The sequence below is a fragment of the Podarcis cretensis genome, assembly GCF_951804945.1.
Source record: "Podarcis cretensis genome assembly, chromosome: 3".
In the NCBI taxonomy this organism is placed as follows: Eukaryota; Metazoa; Chordata; class Lepidosauria; order Squamata; family Lacertidae; genus Podarcis; species Podarcis cretensis.
The window spans coordinates 19893042-19912484 of record NC_137172.1 but is presented as its reverse complement, the minus strand read 5'-3'; the positions used below and the strand labels follow the sequence as shown (position 1 = coordinate 19912484).

At 42.5% G+C, this 19443-nt stretch overlaps 1 protein-coding gene across 1 annotated transcript in view; it reads right to left on the bottom strand.

Annotated features, from left to right (window-relative positions):
* Positions 1 to 11770, bottom strand: part of TTBK1 (tau tubulin kinase 1) — an 86197-nt gene extending 74427 nt beyond the window's left edge. Inside the window, exon 1 of the mRNA XM_079969110.1 lies at positions 11615 to 11770. Within this exon, the coding sequence (XP_079825236.1) occupies positions 11615 to 11722 (108 nt within the window). The 5' untranslated portion in view covers positions 11723 to 11770. The remainder of the gene's footprint in view (positions 1 to 11614) is intronic.
* Between the last annotated feature and the right edge of the window lie 7673 nt (positions 11771 to 19443).

The following is a 19443-nucleotide window of genomic DNA, read 5'->3' as shown; positions in this document are numbered from 1 at the left end:
TTACATTACATATTTTTCTGTCTCTTTTTTGAGCTAAAAGATCCACAAGACAGCTAACAACGTTTTAAAATGAAGCACATATTAAAAACAAAGCACATACACAAATCAACCAAGAATCAGATATCAAATCAATTAAGCAGCAGTAAACAGAAATCAAAGACTAGCAGAAAGAAAGAAAGAAAAACCCCAGTAGAACAGCCAGAGAAGGAAACCCACTCAAGAGAGCTCTAAATGTCACCCTCCATGAACAATGTAGCTTTCACTCTGCAATGAAAACAAAGAGAGGGAGCAGAATGAACTCTCTCCAGGAGGCAGTTTCAAAGCCATGGTAGAAAAGGCCCAATCCCTAAACACCTCCTCTAAAACACTTCAAAAACAGCAAGGGGGGGATTTCTGGGGAATATCATAATGTCTGGGTCTGTTCATAGGAAGTATAATGTTTTACAAAAATAGCTCACAGCACATTACTGGTGCAGGATTCACTCTGGAAATCTTGAATGTCTTGGAAACACTGGGCTTGGCCAGAACCCATCATGCAAGGTATTCATAGCTTCCTACATTCCTACTGATCATAGCTCCCATTATCCTTGAACACTGGCCATACCGTTGAAGACTGGTGGGAGCTTTAGTCAAACAATATCTGAAGGGTCACAGATTACCCCACTGATATATAAAAGACCATATGTCACGAGTTCCAAGAATCTCAACTTTCGTTTTTTAAAAGTACATAACATGAGAGTGTAGGGACCGACTCTAATAACATCTCAAAACAAAGGAAGGCATTGAAAAGCCAGGGATCAGGCTTCCGTAGTTTTTATGACTCTTCACCCTTCTGCTGTAGCTAACTGAAATGACACAAAATGTATGCAAGGTTACATAATCTGACTCTTCATTTGAACAGAATTTGATGCAGAACTACACTACACTTTGGTATAGCATACTTTTGACTTTATGCTCTCTGAAGAGAAGTTTTAAAGAAATTATATGCTAGAATGAGTAGCAGAAATGCAAACCATGCCCAGGCAATCATGGGGTAGTCCAATTAACTGGTATTGGCACGGAGGCAAGGGGATACAATGGAAAAAGAAAAGCCTAGTCAATCTCAGTATAGCAGACCACGTAAAACAATTGCATTCTCAGCCACAATGGCAGAACTGCAGTAGAATTAAACAAGTGCAGCAAGGCCTGAGTTCAATTTCAAAACAATGTCAATTTCAAACAAGCAAGGTGGCGTAGATGTTTAGTACGCATATTTTTAATTTTAATTTTAAAAACAAAGTTTTTAAACAGTTTTAATTTTAAAAACAAAGGATGGATTGCTTTGCTTTCTAAAAATAGGCTCAAGCACAACTATGATATAAAAAGATCAATGAAAACACTGCAAAACATTAAGTGGATGAAAATTCAGGGAATATTGCCATAGACCCATCATGCAGAGAAATCAATGAAAGCAGAAAAGGGGACAGCAGAAAAAGCTGACAGGATAAACTTCAGAATCCCTGCATGGTATATAAGGTGGCTAAAAGTTATAGCTTCAGCAAACCCATGGAAGGTGCCATCAGGTGGCCCCTTAACTACCGTATTTTTTGCACCATAGGGCGCACTGGACCATAGGGCGCACCCAGTTTTTAGGGGGGGGGAAATCAAGGAAAAAAATATTTTTCTCCCCCCAGCCCCAAAGAGCAGCGTACAGGCTGCACACAACCTCTCCCTGCCAGAGGGGTTGCGCAGCTATGGAAGAAGGCAAGGCAGCGAGCGGGATGGATCCCGCTCGCTGCTTTGGCTTCCCCCTTAGCCCCGTGCAGCCTCTCCCTCCTGGGAGAGGCTGCGTGGGGCTAAAGAATCCATAGCTCCGTGCAGCCTCTCCTTGCGGAGGGGTTGCGTGCAGCTATGGAGCAAGCCAAGGCAGGGGGCGGGATGGATCCCGCTCGCTGCTTTGGCTTCCCCTTTAGCCCCGTGCAGCCTCTCCTTGCCGGGAGACGCTGCGCAGGGCTAAAGAAGCCATAGCCCGTGGAGCCTCTCCCTGCCGGAGGGGTTGCGCGCGGCTATGGCAGAAGCCTGCATTCGCTCTATAGGACGCACACACATTTCTCCTCAATTTTTGGAGGGGAAAAACTGCGTCCAATAGAGCGAAAAATACGGTAAGTATCAATTTCAAAATAAGACACGTGTCACATCATGCTGGGAGGCAATGTATGATTCCTAATTATTACACAGATTATTTTTTCAGTTGCCACCAACATATTCAGAGAGGAATTGGGGCATCTGCTCTGAATTTTGAACCAGCAATAGGTGGCATACACCAAGCTGAAACAGAATGAGCTCACCTCCAGTATTTCTTCTGGGTGTTAGGAGTACAAGTCTGCTTCACACATTACATTTTCTGTGTGTACACCTACAAAAATAAAACTTTAGACATACACGCAACAAGTAAACCAGGCTAACCTGTGACCCTCCCAATGAAATTAGACTATACCTCCCATCATCCCTGGCAGTTGACACTGGCAGCTGGGGCTGACAGCGGCTGAAGTCCAACATCTGGAGGACCAGAGGTAAGCCACATTTGATGGAAGCTGTGAATATAACACAGAGACATTTGAAAGCGCATGTCTGAGGCAGGTCTATCTGCCACAGAATTGGGATTGATCACTGGTCTCTGCGGTGTGTAAAAATCCAGATTTGTGGCTGTGTGATATGTGACCTAAGAAAGACTGTGAAGCGCTGCTGTATGTCTTGTTTACAGGGGATATGATAGAAAATTAGAGGAGTGCATCTAAGATCAAAACAAGGGATTGTCAAATCTGATAGTAAAAAATCATGTTTTCTAATATTTTATAATGGAATAATCTGAATTTGTGGCAGCACAAGAACCACTTGCTGGGGGGGTGGGGTGGGGAGGCTACCAGACTTGAAGTCTGAAAATATTTTCTAGAGGGAAAATTAAATACACCAGAACAAAGTATTTATAATTGCTGAGTGTGCTCTCTCTTTAAATTCAGTAGCAAAAAATGTTTTGTCTTTATTTTAAAAAAAACAAAAATGTGTGCTATTCTCCATCCTTCTTTTTTGAAATTACCAGTCTCTACTGTCAGCAATCTGAACATCAAATGCTTAGAAAGTGACTAGAAATTGAACTGTCACCCTGTTAAATGAGAAGAACTAACATCTCCATTTATCAAAAGTACTGACAGCATGCAATATCTAGGGGAAAGTGTGATAGATATATTAAACTGATATAAAAATTGTGACTGTTTCACTGCTGGAACGGTGCCAGATCCAAGCACTGAAAAGTATAAGGAAAGGTCCCAGCCAGAGCCCATTATTATGAAAATGGCACAAGCAGCAAAGTGTTTGGGGCCATGTCTGCAAAACTACTGATCTGGGGTCCAAGTATCCTGTTTAAGTGCTTCTAATAACGCATGGAACTATTTAACCCATGCTAGTCTCTGCAAGGCCATGTTACCAAATATTTGTGTAGTCCATATGACTGGCTTCCAACAGTAAATATGGAAAACTAGCAAAGAAAAATGTACTGATGAGGAAAAATGACCTGACTTCTCAAGTGAAGTTCCTGTGCTTCTGGAAAAGCATCACAGCACTTATGCCGCAAGGTGCTATGTGGAAAATCTCTTAGAAACTAGAGCTGCTCACAAATCAATTCTCAAATTTTTCCACCCTATCAATTTGCAGAGAAATTGAGAAGTGTTTGACAGTGGAATGGTCTCCCTCAGGCGGTTGTGAATTCTCCTTCCTTGGAGGTTTTTAAGCAGAGGTTGGATGGTCAATTGTCATAGATGCTTTAGCTGAGATTCCGACATTGCAGGGGGCTGGACTAGATGACCCTTGGGGTCCCTTCCAATTCTGATTTCTCCAGCAGTTTTTCGGGGATTAGGCTCACCATTAGCAGCAGCAAATACTCTTTATGCTGCTGGTGGTTGGAGTTTCTGTCCTGCAAGTAGCAGCAACAGCAATTATATTGGCAGCCTGGCCACATTTTTGTTCTCCGCAATGCCTTGAACCTAGCACCATTCTAGTTTGGAGGTATGTGTGGCAGTCACCACACAAAAAATGGTCTCTCTTAGCCTAACCTATCTCAAATGGCTAGCGTGAGGATAAAAGAGTGGCAGGGCGAGGTCATAAGCTTTGCCCTGAGATTCTTGGAAGAAAGGCAGGAAAAAATGGGGCCAGGAAAGAATCCTTATGCAGTCTTCGTGCTACTTTCCCAGAGGAAGGAGGAATTAAGGATCCCAAAAGGGAATGACTGAGATGCTCTCCATTGACGGTCTCTTCCCACAGTAGTGAATGAGTGTGTGCGTATAGCAAAGTATGAAGTACCATTGTAAGTTTTAGCAGTGCTATTATCAGCTTTAAACATTTCACCAAAAAACCCTGTGGACTTCCTTCTCAGAAGAATGGTGGGAGCACTGCTTAATTTCTGAGGGACAGAGAAAGAAGCCAGGGCTCAGGTCTGTGTGTAAGTTCTACTCCTTCATGCCAAGTGGGTAGAGAAAGGCTGCTTTTATTGTATATTAATTCATAGCCATTTATTTAAAGTATGGGCATGGCCCCAGTTGGAAGGTGGTAGATTGGCATGGTTAGTGAAGGAGGGCTGGGCCTACTTAATGTATGCTGCTTTGAGTTACATTGTAAGGAACGCGACTAACAATCAATCAATCAATCAATCAATCCCTGTGAGAATTGTTCTCTACTTAAACCCAGTGCAGTGTCCAGTGTAATTCAGTTTATTAACAAAAATGTTTGGCAAATGCATTCATAGGTATAAACAACAGTACTAATTCAAAACTCTTCTAATCTTTAATTCTTTATTGTGTGGTGTGCTTAACATATCCCGTTTGGGCACACGCTATTCTTTTATTCCCCAACTGTACATCATTAGGGTACTTCTGAAATATTTTTGGTGACATCCTTCCTTCCCTCAGGCTATCCTTCTCTTCTGGACTATCAATCATCAGTTCAAGCAAAAGCACCTGCTCAGCAACCATCTGGTACAGTTGCTGCTGCTTCATTTTAATTATTTCTTCCTGGCTGCCCTAGGGATTCATACGTTGAACATAAATGGGCCTGCCTCAGAACACATTTGTCCAAAAGTGAAGCTGGGTGACTGCAGGCAAACTTCTGATTATTGTCATGTTAACTAATGTCATCTGGAGTTCAGCTGAAACAGCCATTAACAAAAGGCCCAAATTGCAGATATTGTGTGCAGATATGTAAACCTATAGACGGAGAACTCCTAAAAATGGGGAAGCAACACTCACTAACCTTTCCCCTGCCTGCTATTGTTAGGAAACAAACTGCCAACCATTGCCTTTCTCCTTAAGAGCAAACCAATTCATATTGTCCCCTCCAGAAGTATACACTTTTCATCTTTTAAAATGCCATCTTGTTACAGTTACATTAGTTTGGGATCAACACCCCTGCTCCCAAGTCATCTGCAGGAATTCTACAACATTCCTGCAGATTTGGGCTTTCCACTCATTTGATGACCTTAGCTAGAATAACTGGGCAAATAAACAAGTTGTTTGGAACAGCAGTAATTGTTAGGTGACCTGGAACTCCCTCACAGAGCAGTACATGTATAATGTCATATATCCCTCCCACTTCAATACACTGATCAAAACTCATCGTCCCTGTGAAGCCTTTGGCAAGTGCCTGGAGCATTGCAAGCTTCAAAGGACATTGGAAACCTGATCTCTTCTGATGGCTGCAGTGCTCTGTCTACCTTCCCATTCAGGTACTGCTCAAAATGTTAATTCCCAATGGCTTCCCTCTCGCCCTTTTTATCAGGAAAGTCAAGGGAAGCCCAGTTCAAGGCAACTGGATTACTTTATAACTAAAGATCTCAAAAGGCTTCCAATTTTTGGTCAGGACAGTTTAAAAAGGGCTGATCTAAGTTTACTGCTGAGCAGAAATCACACTCAGGTGGGAGAGAGAGAGTGAGGAATACGGATATCCTTTCCTCTATCCTAAATGACATCAACTCCTTGGTAATTATGTAATCAGTTTTCATAAAAATGCCCATTCCCAAATTCAGACCTTTGGTGTGATCCAGCAGGAATGTTATTACGTTCTTAAGGGAGTTAGATGTGCTGGTTCTAAAGCCAAACACATCTCCTTGACACTGAAGTAAACAACAATTAAGACATAACACCAGTCTTCATTTCACTGGCTTACAGACACAGTTTGGGTCGAAATCAGGAGTATCAACTTACCCATTGATTTTTTATCAGCTACTCACACTGAACAGGGATTTGATCAGGGAGAGATAGAGATAAGACTTAAACAGAAATAACAGTGTGAAGCAGCAGCAAAAAAAGCTAATGCTATTCTAGGCTGCATCAACTGAAGTATAGTGTCCAGATCAAAGAAAGTAATAGTACCGCTCTATTCTGCCTTGGTCAGACCACACCTGCAATGCTGTGTCCAATTCTGGGCACTACAATTTAGGAAGGATGTTGACAAGCTGGAATGTGTGCAGAGGAGGGCAACTAAGATGATCAAGAGTCTAGAGGCAAGCCTTATGAGGAATGATCGAAGGAGCTGGGTATGTGTAACCTGGGAAAGAGGAGACTGAGAGGAGATATGATAGCCATCTTCAAATATCTCAAGGGCTGTCACATGGAAGATGGAGCAAGCTGGTTTTCTCCTGCTCTGGAGGGTAGGACTTGAACCAATGGCTTCAAGTTACAAGAAAGGAGATTCCGACTAAACATCAGGAAAAACATTCTGACAGTATGACCCGTTCAGCAGTGGAACAGACTTCCTCGGGAGGTTGCGGGCTCTCCTTCCTTGGAGGTTTTTAAGCAGAGGTTGGATGGCCGTCTGTCATGGATGCTTGAGCTGAGACTCCTGCATTTCAGGGGGTTGGACTAGATGACCTTTGGGGAATCCCTTCCAACTCTATGATTCTATGTTCCACTTCAAAAGATACTGGCAGCCAGGGTGGCATGTCCCATTTTGCTGTTTGAGGAGAAATGGGAAATGCAGCCTTCCTCCTGCTGCTGCCACCATAACTGTTCCTGTCGTCACCCACTCTACAGCCACCACACACCTTGCTGCATCTGCCGCAGGCGGAGAAGCAACATCACCATCGGTACACTGTACTGTAATACAATGCTTATCTTAATTTCCCTCCAGAAAAAAATCTAAATTGCTAATGAAAATACATAAAATTATTCATCATTATACACTTATTTATCCAGCTATACAAATGCTGGACTGGGATTAGTGTTAAGAGAAAATTATTTTATTTATGAAAAACAATCTTACATCAGTAGGCTGGAGTTGAAAAAACTGCTTTAGGACATTCAGAACCATCCATGGCTGAATATCTCCAAAGCAAAATCAGATCAGATTCACTGGCCAGACTGAATATGAAAAACACACCCACTGTACATTGGCACACTAAAACCAGGTTTGGACAGAGTATGTGGGGGAAAAAGGAGTCTAGCAAGCTGAAATGAGCCAATTCTGAAATCCTCATTTTTTTCTGGTTTGTGGCTGCCTAATAAACCACAACTTCTCTCACTTCAAACAAAATCCACAAACGGGAGAGGGAAGGGCAGCTTAAGCTTGTACTGCAGGTACCCAAAGAGTCTCATTCATACCTATTCTGCTAGAATTTTTGCTGTAATGGGCAAAGAAGGAAATTAAACAAGGGTTTATTAAAGCAATTTGAAGAATTACTCCTTAACATAAACTGGTATATGGCACTTTAGATAGCTTTCACATGTAACCAAAGAAATAGAAATCTATCACACTGACACAGAGTAAATACAAAACATACAGTGAAATCTAGGGATCCCTTTAACACAACCAATCAGCTGCACTTTGCAATAAATATCCCTGTAATTAAGCTAAAACCAACACCCCAAGCCCAATTCATGTTTGCATACAAGCTCAAAAGATATTAATGGTAAAGCATAGTATTTTGACTTAACTCAGAACTATGCAGATTATATAGATTTTTTGAAGGACAAGTCCCCTGAGACAACATGATAAGGGAAAGGGAAGAGAAAGAGAGATCAGGATGTGCAAAGATTGATAAAACCTTCATTTAAGAATTTTTCATTTAAGCATTTTGAAAAGCTAGCATCCTTTGAGTGCAAGAAACAGCAAGAATCTTAACTTTGGCATATTCAGCCTTTACCTACAAAAGTAATATGCTTAATTCAGTGTGCCACTGAACAGTTGAATACAACAGAAGCTGATATTGCTGGCGGCGTGCCAGACACTTCAGAACCCAGCAAGCATGAAAGCCACATTAGCAGTTGACCTCCTCAGCTGCAGGTCACGTATTCTGAAGGAACACAAACAGTGTGGAAGGAAAGCAAAAAACAGCTCCCAATTACCCTGTTGCAGACAAATCCAAAAAAGTACAAAATACCTGCACCTCACTGAGATGCTGCACATTTATTAGCTGAGAGAGCAGAGGCTTGCTGCATTAGATGCTAGACAGAAATAGGACAAGAAGCAGTGCACCAAGCAGAAACCTGGCAGCAACATTACATTTGGGACATGGTGAAGTCACTACCCGCACCATCTATCACTCTGTCAGCTCTCCTGTAAGATTTGGTGAAAAGCATAATGAATGCATGGTAAGGTGGTGTTGTTTCCTGTTTCAAAGGTAACAGCTAGCTCTACTATTTTCTCAAGATAAACCAGTTGCGAACATGCTCTCTTATGGTGTTGACTGGGAGAGAAGGGCCTGACAGCTCACAAGATGGGTGGTACAGCAAATTTCTTAACTGGATAAATATTAAGTGAATGGATGAATGCAGCCCTAACGGATATGAATGACAAAGGGATGAGGGGAGGGCAAACAAGGAATCACCCATTCCTTCTTCCTTGAAGGCAGTTCATGTCATTTCTTTCTGCTGTTGCTGTTTGCACCTCACACAGCATCCAGTCTAGCAGTTTGAATTTGTCTTAGCAGTATCTGGAAAGGGCCTCCTTACATGAGTTAAACCACAGAGCCTAGGGCTTGCTGATCAGAAGGTTGGCGGTTCGAATCCCCGTGACAGGGTGAGCTCCCGTTGCTCGGTCCCTGCTCCTGCCAACAAAGCAGTTCAAAAGCACATCAAAGTGCAAGTAGATAAATAGGTACCACTCCAGCGGGAAGGTAAACGCCGTTTCTGTGCGCTGCTCTGGTTCGTCAGAAGTGGCTTAGTCATGCTGGCCACATGACCCGGAATCTGTACGCCGGTTCCCTCGGCCAATAAAGCGAGATGAGCGCCGCAACCCCAGAGTCGGCCACGACTGGACCTAATGGTCACGGGTCCCTTTACCTTTACCTCACACAGCATCCAGTCTAGCAGTTTGAACTTGTCTTAGCAATATCCGGAAAGGGCCTCCTTACATGAAGCAATTCAGAGGAAAAATACAACCCACTTCACAGCCATTGTAACAAGACACTTTCCCTCAGAGTCCAATTTTCCCTAACAATCAGAAGGGCTGACACAGGGAAATTCAGCTTGACCTAAGGTAGTCACCCACTGTTCCACAAGGAACATTAGGAAGGCCCTGGATGCAAAAACTTATAAGGAAGTGCCAATTTGAATAATTACATCAGCATCAAATTAGAGAAAGTAATAACTGCTGTTATTCCATACTAATAACAAACTCAATTTCCCAAGTGCCAATTGTTATGTAGCTAAAATGGCATTCCAACACAAGAAGGAATATCAACAGGCTGAGGACAGCTCCAAGGTTTACAGAACTATGAAAAAACTTTGAGCGGGGGGGGGGGGCGCAGAACCAAGCAAGGAAGACTTTGAATAATCCCAAAGAAGATCAAGCATATTCAGTGGCTACGACATGATAGCTGGGGTGGGGGAACGGATTGGAAAACTGAGGGTGGGGGAGTGGAATGGAGTATCCTGGGAAAGGGCCTAGCTGGCATCCTGAACAGGAGTACTCTGCACTGCAACATTTTATTGCAGGACCCGCTTGTAAAATAAGTAAAACAAAGAATACATTTTAAAAACTTTGACAGCACTTAAGATTATCCAGCTGCTGTTATAGTAATTATGGCCCCACAGGTAGAGATTAAATAGAAAGGAGCTACAGGGTTGCAGAGCAGCCACCTGGAATCAATCTCTGCATGGGCACACTGTCTTCGTTTCTCATTCTGATGGCATTATTAAGGAAGTACATACCGTATTGGCCCGAATATAAGCCACAACCACAAATAAGCCACACTTTTAAAATTTGGCGGCTCAGGGGAGGCTTGGGAGCGGCGGGCAGACTGGACGGTGCTGCCCCGTGCTGCTTCCTGGCAGGGGGGGGGGAGCCGTGCTGCTTTGCTGGCAGCGTAAGGTCACAAATATAAGCCGCTTTAACTTTTCATGATCAGAATTTGGGGAAAAGGTGAGTGAGATGGGCGCACCAACCCCAGAGTCCGTCAAGACTGGCCCGTACGGGCAGGGGTACCTTTACCTTTACCTTTAGTATAATCGGTCTGAGGAAACATGATGGTAGAAAATGGAATTCACTGTTTCTTAAGATATGCCAGGTCTAGGCAATTATTATTATTTATTCTATCACCACTATTATTTATACTACCACTACTACTATTTATTCAACTTATATACTGCCCTTTAGCAAAAGATCCCAGGGTGATGTACAACATTAAGAACACATTTTACAGAGCATCAATAATAAAAATGTAACAAAAAGGATAATGATATATAGCATAATAATGAAATAATCATAATGACCCCACCCAGCCAGCTTTAACAGGCCATAGATTATTTAATGACGAAAGGCCTGGATAAAGAGAAATGTTTATATGGGCCTTTATGTTAAAAATCAATACTGCGAAATCTGCCTAAAAGACAACAGGGAACTAGTACTGGTGGCTGGAGCAGTGATGCAATACTCTCCAGTCGACCTGCCTCCCACACCTCTCTCAGCACAAGAGAAGTCACCATGTTCTGCACCAGCTGCAGCTTCCTTAAATTAGGCATGCAGAACCTTCTGCCCTCTGGATGTTGTTGGACTGCAAGTCCCATCAGCCCCAGCCATCATGGCCAATCATCAGGAATGTGCGGAGTTGTAGTCCCAACATCATTTGAAGAGTGCCTGGTGAATTCATTACAATGAGCCACTGGTGAATGGTAGGTTCATTACAATTAAGACCTTTCTTTCTTTCTTTCTCTCTCTCTCTCTCTCTCTCTCTCTCTCTCTCTCTCTCTTATAAAACCCCCCACTAAAACCAAGTACAGTCATCCCTCATGTTATGTTTGCTTCATGTTACTTTTTTTCAGGCTGCGTCCCGTGGCGACCCGGAAGTACCGGAAAGGATTACTTCCGGGTTTCACTGCTCGCGCATGCGCAGTAGCGCTAAACCGCGCCACGCACCTGTGCAGATACGGCGCTTCAGGTTGTGGGCTTTTCATGTTGCGAACGGGTCTCCGGAACGGATCCCGTTCACAATCAGAGGTACCACTGTATTCACAAGCTCCTAGAGGCATCAGAGCAGCTAATCAAAAAGAGCAGGATTCAGATAACTGGAAGAGACCCATGTAAAAGGGTAGGTTGAGAGTAAGACATTCCATCATGGCTAGAAGAGATGCAGAGAGAGGAAAATACTCACCACTTTCCAACGGTCCTTCACCACGTAGTTGGCCGGCAGAATGTCGACCTGCTCCCCTCCCCCACTCATGTTTGGTTCGTCCTTGATAGCAGCTGCTAGGCACTGCATTTGCCAGCCAGAGAATATTTTAGTAGCAGCTCCCAATTTAAACGAGCCATTTATCTAAGGAAGAAGAGGGAAAACACATACACACGAAAGGGGAGAGAGGAGAAACATAACAGAATTAATGCAGGTCATCACAGGCAGATCGTGCTGGTGAAACAACCCCCGTTTAGACCCAGTGAGAGGAAGTAGCACTAGGAAAGGTGGCAAACTCACCTCGGGGTCAGAGCGCAGCTTGCAACAAGCCTTGCTGGCACAAGCAATTGCCCTCTTTACAAAATCCTCAGCGGTCTTCATGCACAAAATTAGCAGAAGCAACCATGCTGTGAGTCAGCAGCACAAACTTAAAATAGTGAGTAGTGAAAAGTTACTGGCTTACACCATGCAGGGTGCTTTGGGGGAGAGGGTGGGGAATTGAAAGCCAGCAACTCAAAGACAGGCCGAGGCCAACTTCTTGGATATTGTCTGAGTACCACAACGGTGACAGCAACACTAAGAGCTAAATCTGTTCCAAGAACATAAATGATCTCACTGAACTAAACAGATGACTTTCTCTTGAAACTGCCGCCTTTAGCACTCAGCTGACCAAGGATTGCCAGGTACCGCACACAGCAAAATCCAAGATGTGCTGTTTAGAGTGAGAGCTTTAAGAATGGCTACCTCCATAAGATAGCCAAGCAGAGAAAAGAATATGTTCAGAACTGCTTCAGCCCTCGGTGTATCAGTCTTCTTTCGACTAAGAGGCCCTATCAACAGTTATGTAAAATACGGAAGATTTCAACTCTGGTCCTCACCATGCTTACTCAGAAGTGCTATTGATTTGGATGGGTCTCGCTTCAAAGAATGCAAACTTAGGGTTTGTCCTTGTTTCTGTTGCCTTTCCAGTTGTTGGCTAAGGACAGCTTGTACTTGTTTATCCTTGTCTATTCCCCGCAACTGGGTTTGATCACGTGTAACGCATACTTCAAGGTTTTATTTGCTATGCTATACATGATTTTTAAACCGCTCTTTTAAAACACTGGCTGGGGGCCAATAAACTGAAACGTATTCCTCATAAAATGAAAGCACTGTGCGTGGTTGCTTCCCTAGACTCGGAAGGGGAGATTCAACCTGCTTTGAACAGGGTTGCACTCCCTTTGAAAGATCTGGTTCACACCTTGATCCAACTTTGCTGCTTGAACAGTGCAAGTTTTCAGCTTTGGGTGTCTCTACCAGCTTAAGCTGGTATGCCAGTTGGAATCCTCTTCTGGACAGGAAAAGTCTGGCAGCGTTTATCAATAAATGGTAACATTTGTGTAGACTACTGTAATGTGTTGTATGTGGGGCTTCCCTTGAAGATAGTTCAGAAGCTGCAATTTATTTGAAATATAGCAGCCGGGATTTTGACTAGAACTTGCTGGGAACATCTTCCACCAGTTCTAATAAATGTACACTCAAGGAGCCGGTTTGTATCTTTAAAGAGCTTCACAGCTTTGAAACCCAATTCTTAAGGGTCAGTTGCATATCAACTGTCCAAGCACCAACACCTTCCACTTTGAGGCCCTTCTCAGAATGGCACCACCACCAGAAATTAAGCAGGCAGTGCCTTCTCATCTATGGTACCTCAAATGTGGAACTCCCTCCTCATGGAGGTTTATCTGGCACCCACTTTATTGTTTTTTAGGCATCTGGCTAATCCATGTTAATACTTGCAGGCATTTTAATGGGTTACATTTTGAAATAGCATTTGGAGGATGCTATATTTTATTGCACAGTTTTAACTGTTATTTTAATTTATGTATTGGTTTATTGTATTTTTTATTATTCTTTTGTTTTAAATTACATACCTGTGCAATTTGTCTGTGATAAATATTATGAAGGGTGGTATACACTTTTCACGCAGCACTCTTGGCATGTGCGCATATACGTATACATATACACACACACACACACACACACACACATACGCATACATATATATATGTGTGTGTATACGCACACACAGACACATATGCCCAAACAGCTTCTAAGCAGTTTACAGCTATAAATCAATGATGAAATACATTACACTACTTATATAAAATAACACAATCTCCCTACAAAAAGTTATGTAAGCAAACTAACCCTCAAGAAGTGAAGGTTCCTCATTACAAAAACATTTTCTGAATACTCAAGGGAGCTAGTGAGCAATTAGAGAGAAATTATTATTTATTTTTCTGTAAGTAGAGCACAGCAGCTCTGTGCTCCATTTAAGTCTTTCTAAAGCCTTCAAAAATTCTACTTCTCTAGTATTGGTTCTTTGATAATCTTCTAAATTGGATGCGAAGAAAGACATTAATCCTGAAAAAGCAATCCAACTAGCCCTACAACTGTGCAGCTTCCCACACAGCTTTCCTTGAAAGGCATGGAGATTTGTGCAGCAGTTGTAATAGGTAGAGGTCAGATTCCATTAATAAAGCTGGCTTTATTAAAGTGAGATCTGGCCATAGGTATTCATGCTTTAGTAACCTGCATTTCAGACTACTGTAACATGCTTAACGTGGGTCTAATTTAAAAAGAGTTCAGAAAATTAGCTGGTGCAAAATTATAGCTAGGCCAAACGTCTCGAGTGCCAAAAGTTTAGCCCGAGTTTTGGAGCATTCTTTTTTTTGGGGGGGGGGTGTAAAACTGCTTCTCCCTTTTTGTATTTTATGAGTGAGTGTTAGTAAAACTTAATGGAGAACTTTAGCTCTAGCTAGTAGTCACCATAGTTCCCCCTCAGATTGGGAATGGGGTGGGCAGAGGAGATAGTGGTTACCAGCTGATTGCAGCAAGGGAGCTACAGTAAATTCCCCCATTAGTCACATGCTCCACCTTCAACAATAAGCAGAAATCCCCCACTGCACAAATTTTTGGCCTATAAAAGGAGGCATTTTGCTGCCATCAGACTGTTGGCAGAGTTATGGTTCAGATCATATTACTCTGGTTCTGTTAATCTACACTGGCTGTCTATTTGGTTCAATGGCCACTAGGCACATAGATTTCTCGAGTAGTGGCGCCAATTCTATGGAATATACAAACACACAAATAAAAAGTAAAAACCACATAAAGAATTAAAATAACGCTTCATCAGCTGTTACAATGCTTTTCTTAACAGTCTGCGTAAGCTTAGCAGTACAGAAAAGTTTTCAGCAAACATTTAAAGGTCAATAAAGAAGATGTCTGCTGAATCTCTATCAAAGGACAACTCCACAGGGCCAATAACTCTAAAGGGTTCGGCTTTGTGTTCATGTCAATAAGCCTCAACAACTAAGGGGACAACCAGTGACATTCCTAAAGGTGATCATTCCTGTAGGATCACTACTACAGATGATGTGGGCTAGATGAGTTCAGGTGGTCCCTAAAGGACCCTGGACATAAGCTGTTGAGGTTTTAAGTTGTTTATTATAAACTTATTTTGTGTGTGTATATGTATATATTACTTTTACTCTGATTTATTCATTATTAAGTATATTGTCGGTTATGTTTGATTTTAAAATAATAACTTTTTAAAATGAAATAAACTGTCCCCTTTTCTTTGGATCATTGAGACTCGAGAAACAACAGCATAGGTAAAGGTAAAGGTACCCCTGCCCGTACGGGCCAGTCTTGCCAGACTCTGGGGTTGGTGCGCCCATCTCACTCAAGAGGCCGGGGGCCAGCGCTGTCCGGAGACACTTCCGGGTCACGTGGCCAGCGTGACATCGCTGCTCTGGCCAGAGCCAGAGCCAGAGCCAGAGCCAGAGCCAGAGCCAGAGCCGCACACGGAAACGCCGTTTACCTTCCCGCTAGTAAGCGGTCCCTATTTATCTACTTGCACCCAGGGGTGCTTTCGAACTGATAGGTTGGCAGGCGCTGGGACCGAACGACGGGAGCACACCCCGCCGCAGGGATTCGAACCGCCGACCTTTCGATCGGCAAGCCCTAGGCGCTGAGGCTTTTACCCACAGTGCCACCTGCGTCCCTGTAAAACAACAGCATACAGGAAGCTATTTAGCAAGCTTTGAACAGTATCTCATATCTACTAGGACAGCCTTCCCTAACCCAGCTCGAGGTATTTTGGAGTACAATTCTTCCAAGACCCAAGCTAGCACAGCCAATAATCAAGAATGATGGGAGTTGTGGTCCAAAACAACTGGAGGGCACAGGGATATGGGACTGTCAGTAAAAGCTCCTGGGAACTTATTGAGTCCTCTGGAGCCTACAGCACAGCTTCTGCCAATCTAACTGAATTTCACACAATTTAATCATTTTCAGGGCAGGAAGCCAATGCCCTTCAAGGTAAAGATGCTGACTTGCCAGCAGCTGCTACTATATGGCACAGCATAACAAGAACTCTGCTAGATCAGATCAATGCCCCATCTAGTCCAGCATGCTGTTCTCACAGTGGCCAACCAGATGCCTGTGGGGAGCACGCAAACAGGACCTGGAAAAAACAGCACTGTTTGCACGGTGATTCCTAGCAACTGGTATTCAGCAGCATACTGTCTCTGACAGCATCAGCCATTGCTCAGTTTATTTTATATTTGTAACGCATAATGGCAAATATTGATGCCAGTATAGTCTAAGTGTGAAGTCAAGATAAACGCCACGTTCTTTATAATTTCCCCCCTGCTTGTTCTCCTTCCCTATACTGGTTTTTCTGCATTCTTGTAAATATCCCAGCTATGTCAAAGGCTTGGGTGTTTATTCGCCTCACTTACCATTTCAAGAATTCCAGCACCTGTCTGACATTTCAAGTGCTAAGCTTGCGAAATATTCTCTCTTCATTCAATTTCATTCAGGGAATTAAGCAAGCAAACATTGGCAAGAGAACTTGAATAATGGGTCCCCTTTTGCTGCCTCCTTGTCACCCTTACTTAATACCAGTTGCCTGGGAGATACTCTAAGCAGCAACACACATTTTGTGTGTGTAGTGTGAACTAAGAACTGGACTTCTGCTTCTTTTGCTGGTGTGCCTTTCTGAACTGAAATAATGCCCAAAATAATTTATCTACCAGGCATCAACTCATAGATTATATCCAGCCAGATGTAGACAAGAGCACATAAGTGTTAGTGTGGGATACCTTGCTTTGAAGTTAGCCTTGAAAGAAAGCTCATGCAATTGCTATCTATCAATAGCAGTTGCCTCTTTCTGAACAAAGTTGAAAAACCATACATAATAGAAATAATTAGCTTTAAAATAAGCAACTGGCTAGAACAGGCAGCAGGAAAGAAGCCGGGATTCTAAAAAGCCTCTAGGAGAGAATTGTTTTCAGAACAGTACTGAAATCAGCTGATGTATCCCTACATGGGAGACAGCTAAACAAATGCAGGTTACAACCCTGTATTAAATAATTAGCAGGGTTCTCTCAAGGAACAGTAGAATGGAGATCCAGTTTTGGAACACTATAGATCATAATGCAATTAAGAAGGGTCTTTTATTTTCCCTATTATAGCTTTAGCAATTTTGGAACGTCTGTTAGAATAAAAAGCTTTAAATATGGAATCTGTGGTGTTCAACATGCCTTTCCTATGTTAAATCTCTCACTTTGAGTCTGCTGCAGCATTTGCCCAAACACAGCCAAAATATAAAAAATAATATCCAAAATCTCTTCAGAATGCTCTATTGCCTCCAGTCAGCAGAACAAAGCTATGGAAGTCTGGCTCTCACCATCTTACTAAAGGTCCTGGAAAACACTTAAGTGTTTTATGCACAATTCTGAAGAACTGCAATATCCCAGTTTATTTCAGGATACATCCTCACCTCAGGAAGCCTAAGAATTAGAACAATCAATGTTTATTCAAATTGTTGGAAATCATGACCACCCCACAGATTCATCACCAGTATTTGCCCACCCAAAATAAAGAACTTACTTATTTTACTTAAACTGATTTATGTGAGCCAAGGAGAGGTTGTTAAGGAGCTCAGGGGGTGGGAGAGGGGAACATATCTGATCCAGCTATCTGGAGAGTAGGATGAGAATTCCCAACAATATGAGTTGATTTTAAAAGAGTATTGGTCCCTTCTCAAAGCAAGAAGAGTAGAAAGAGCAGAAAATTGTACACAGATTTTAAGCCAAGATTCTTGCTTTTGTGCATTTCCAAAATGCAGAGAGATGCTTTCTTTTCTTGGACAGAGTACAGAGAGAAATGGCGATAGAGGGAACAACTGTATAAAGTAACGACCCGAGTAGTGTTTTTGCAAATGAGGAATAGTGTGGTTCAGAACCCAACATCAATAAATTACAACATGGGCTACTATTATTACATGTATATCCTGACACTACGCTATACAAAATTTTAGTAGTCCTCTGCCACACACACCTTACTCAAGTCCTCTGCATAATAGGTTAGGCCAAGAATATGACTAGCTCAAGGTCACCCAGTAAGCCTTATGGCCAAGCAGATATTTGAGCCTAGGTCTCCTGAGTGAAAGACCAAAACACTTCTTACTCCGCCACACTGGATCTCAGTGGCCTGGTTTAGTGTGAACATGCAAGCACAAGGGTTTCCAGAGAGATCATGGGCACTTTGCTCCTCTCTAGTTTTGCTGCTGTATCATGCTGAGTAAACCCATAGTTTGCCTTAGCATGGCATCTGAACCTAGCTCATGGTTCAACTCTCTCCAGACTACTGATCAGCTTGTTGCTTGTCCAAGGAGCTAAACCATAAGCCCAGATGACATGCTAAACCAAACCACAGTTTAGCTCAGAGTGATGCAACAGCAAAACAATGAGAGGAGAGAAACTACCGCAAACCCTTCTTCCAGAACCTGCATGCATTCACAAGAAGCCATGACTTTTGATATGTGGACCAGGTCAGAATATTACAGGCAAAGCACATTTAGAAATTCCCATTCTCAACCTATGCTATTTTTTTTCTGTACAAAAGCAATTAGCAGACTTGTGCGGTATTTTTAAAAAGCCTCAAAGACAAAAGTAATGAGCATGATGCAAGAGTAAAGCAGACAGCAAAACATTTAATAATGACATGGTGTTTTAAAAGTTGTCAGGTTCTGCAGAAACCACAGATTGATTAATTTTATGTCACTGAAGCAGAGGAACAGCAGCAAGCTAAGAATGAGTCCTTATTTCTATTTTTATCTTCAAATATTTATTTTCATGTGGCAAGATCCTGGGTTAGGTGACAGCTAGAGTCCCCACCTCTGCTGTGGCCTCCTCTCCTCTGGGATGTCTGCTTCTCATCGGACTGCCCAGGAAAGAATCCCCCTTAGAAATTCTTTACTGATACTTCACAGGATCCAGGTTCTGGAAAAATCAAATGTAATGATGATACATCTAAGGAATATTCAGTCCCTAGTAAGTTGGAAATTTGCATGCCATTCAGTTCAGTCTAACCACCACCATTGACTATGAGATGCCAAATTTCATATTTTTTTGGCTATCTTTTCCATCTCAGTATATTCCTTTGGTGAATGGATGAATTCCAGTTCTATCTCAGAAACACTGTCTAGTTGGAGTTTTTTTACATGCTTGCTACCCCCCAGGTTATACTCATCTACCAGACATTTATAGGATGCAGTCTGGGATGATTTCAGTTGCAGTTCCCCCAAAACTCATTTGACTGACTTCTATCGACAGGACACAGGGCTACTATCTGTTCAAAATTTTAATGGATTGCTTGTATTTTGAGAGCTCTGCCCACAATAATTTGGAAGCTGAGTTGCCCATATAATCAAAAGAAGCAAAAACTCAAAGGGCAACCTAAATTTTATCTAGTAAAGTCCT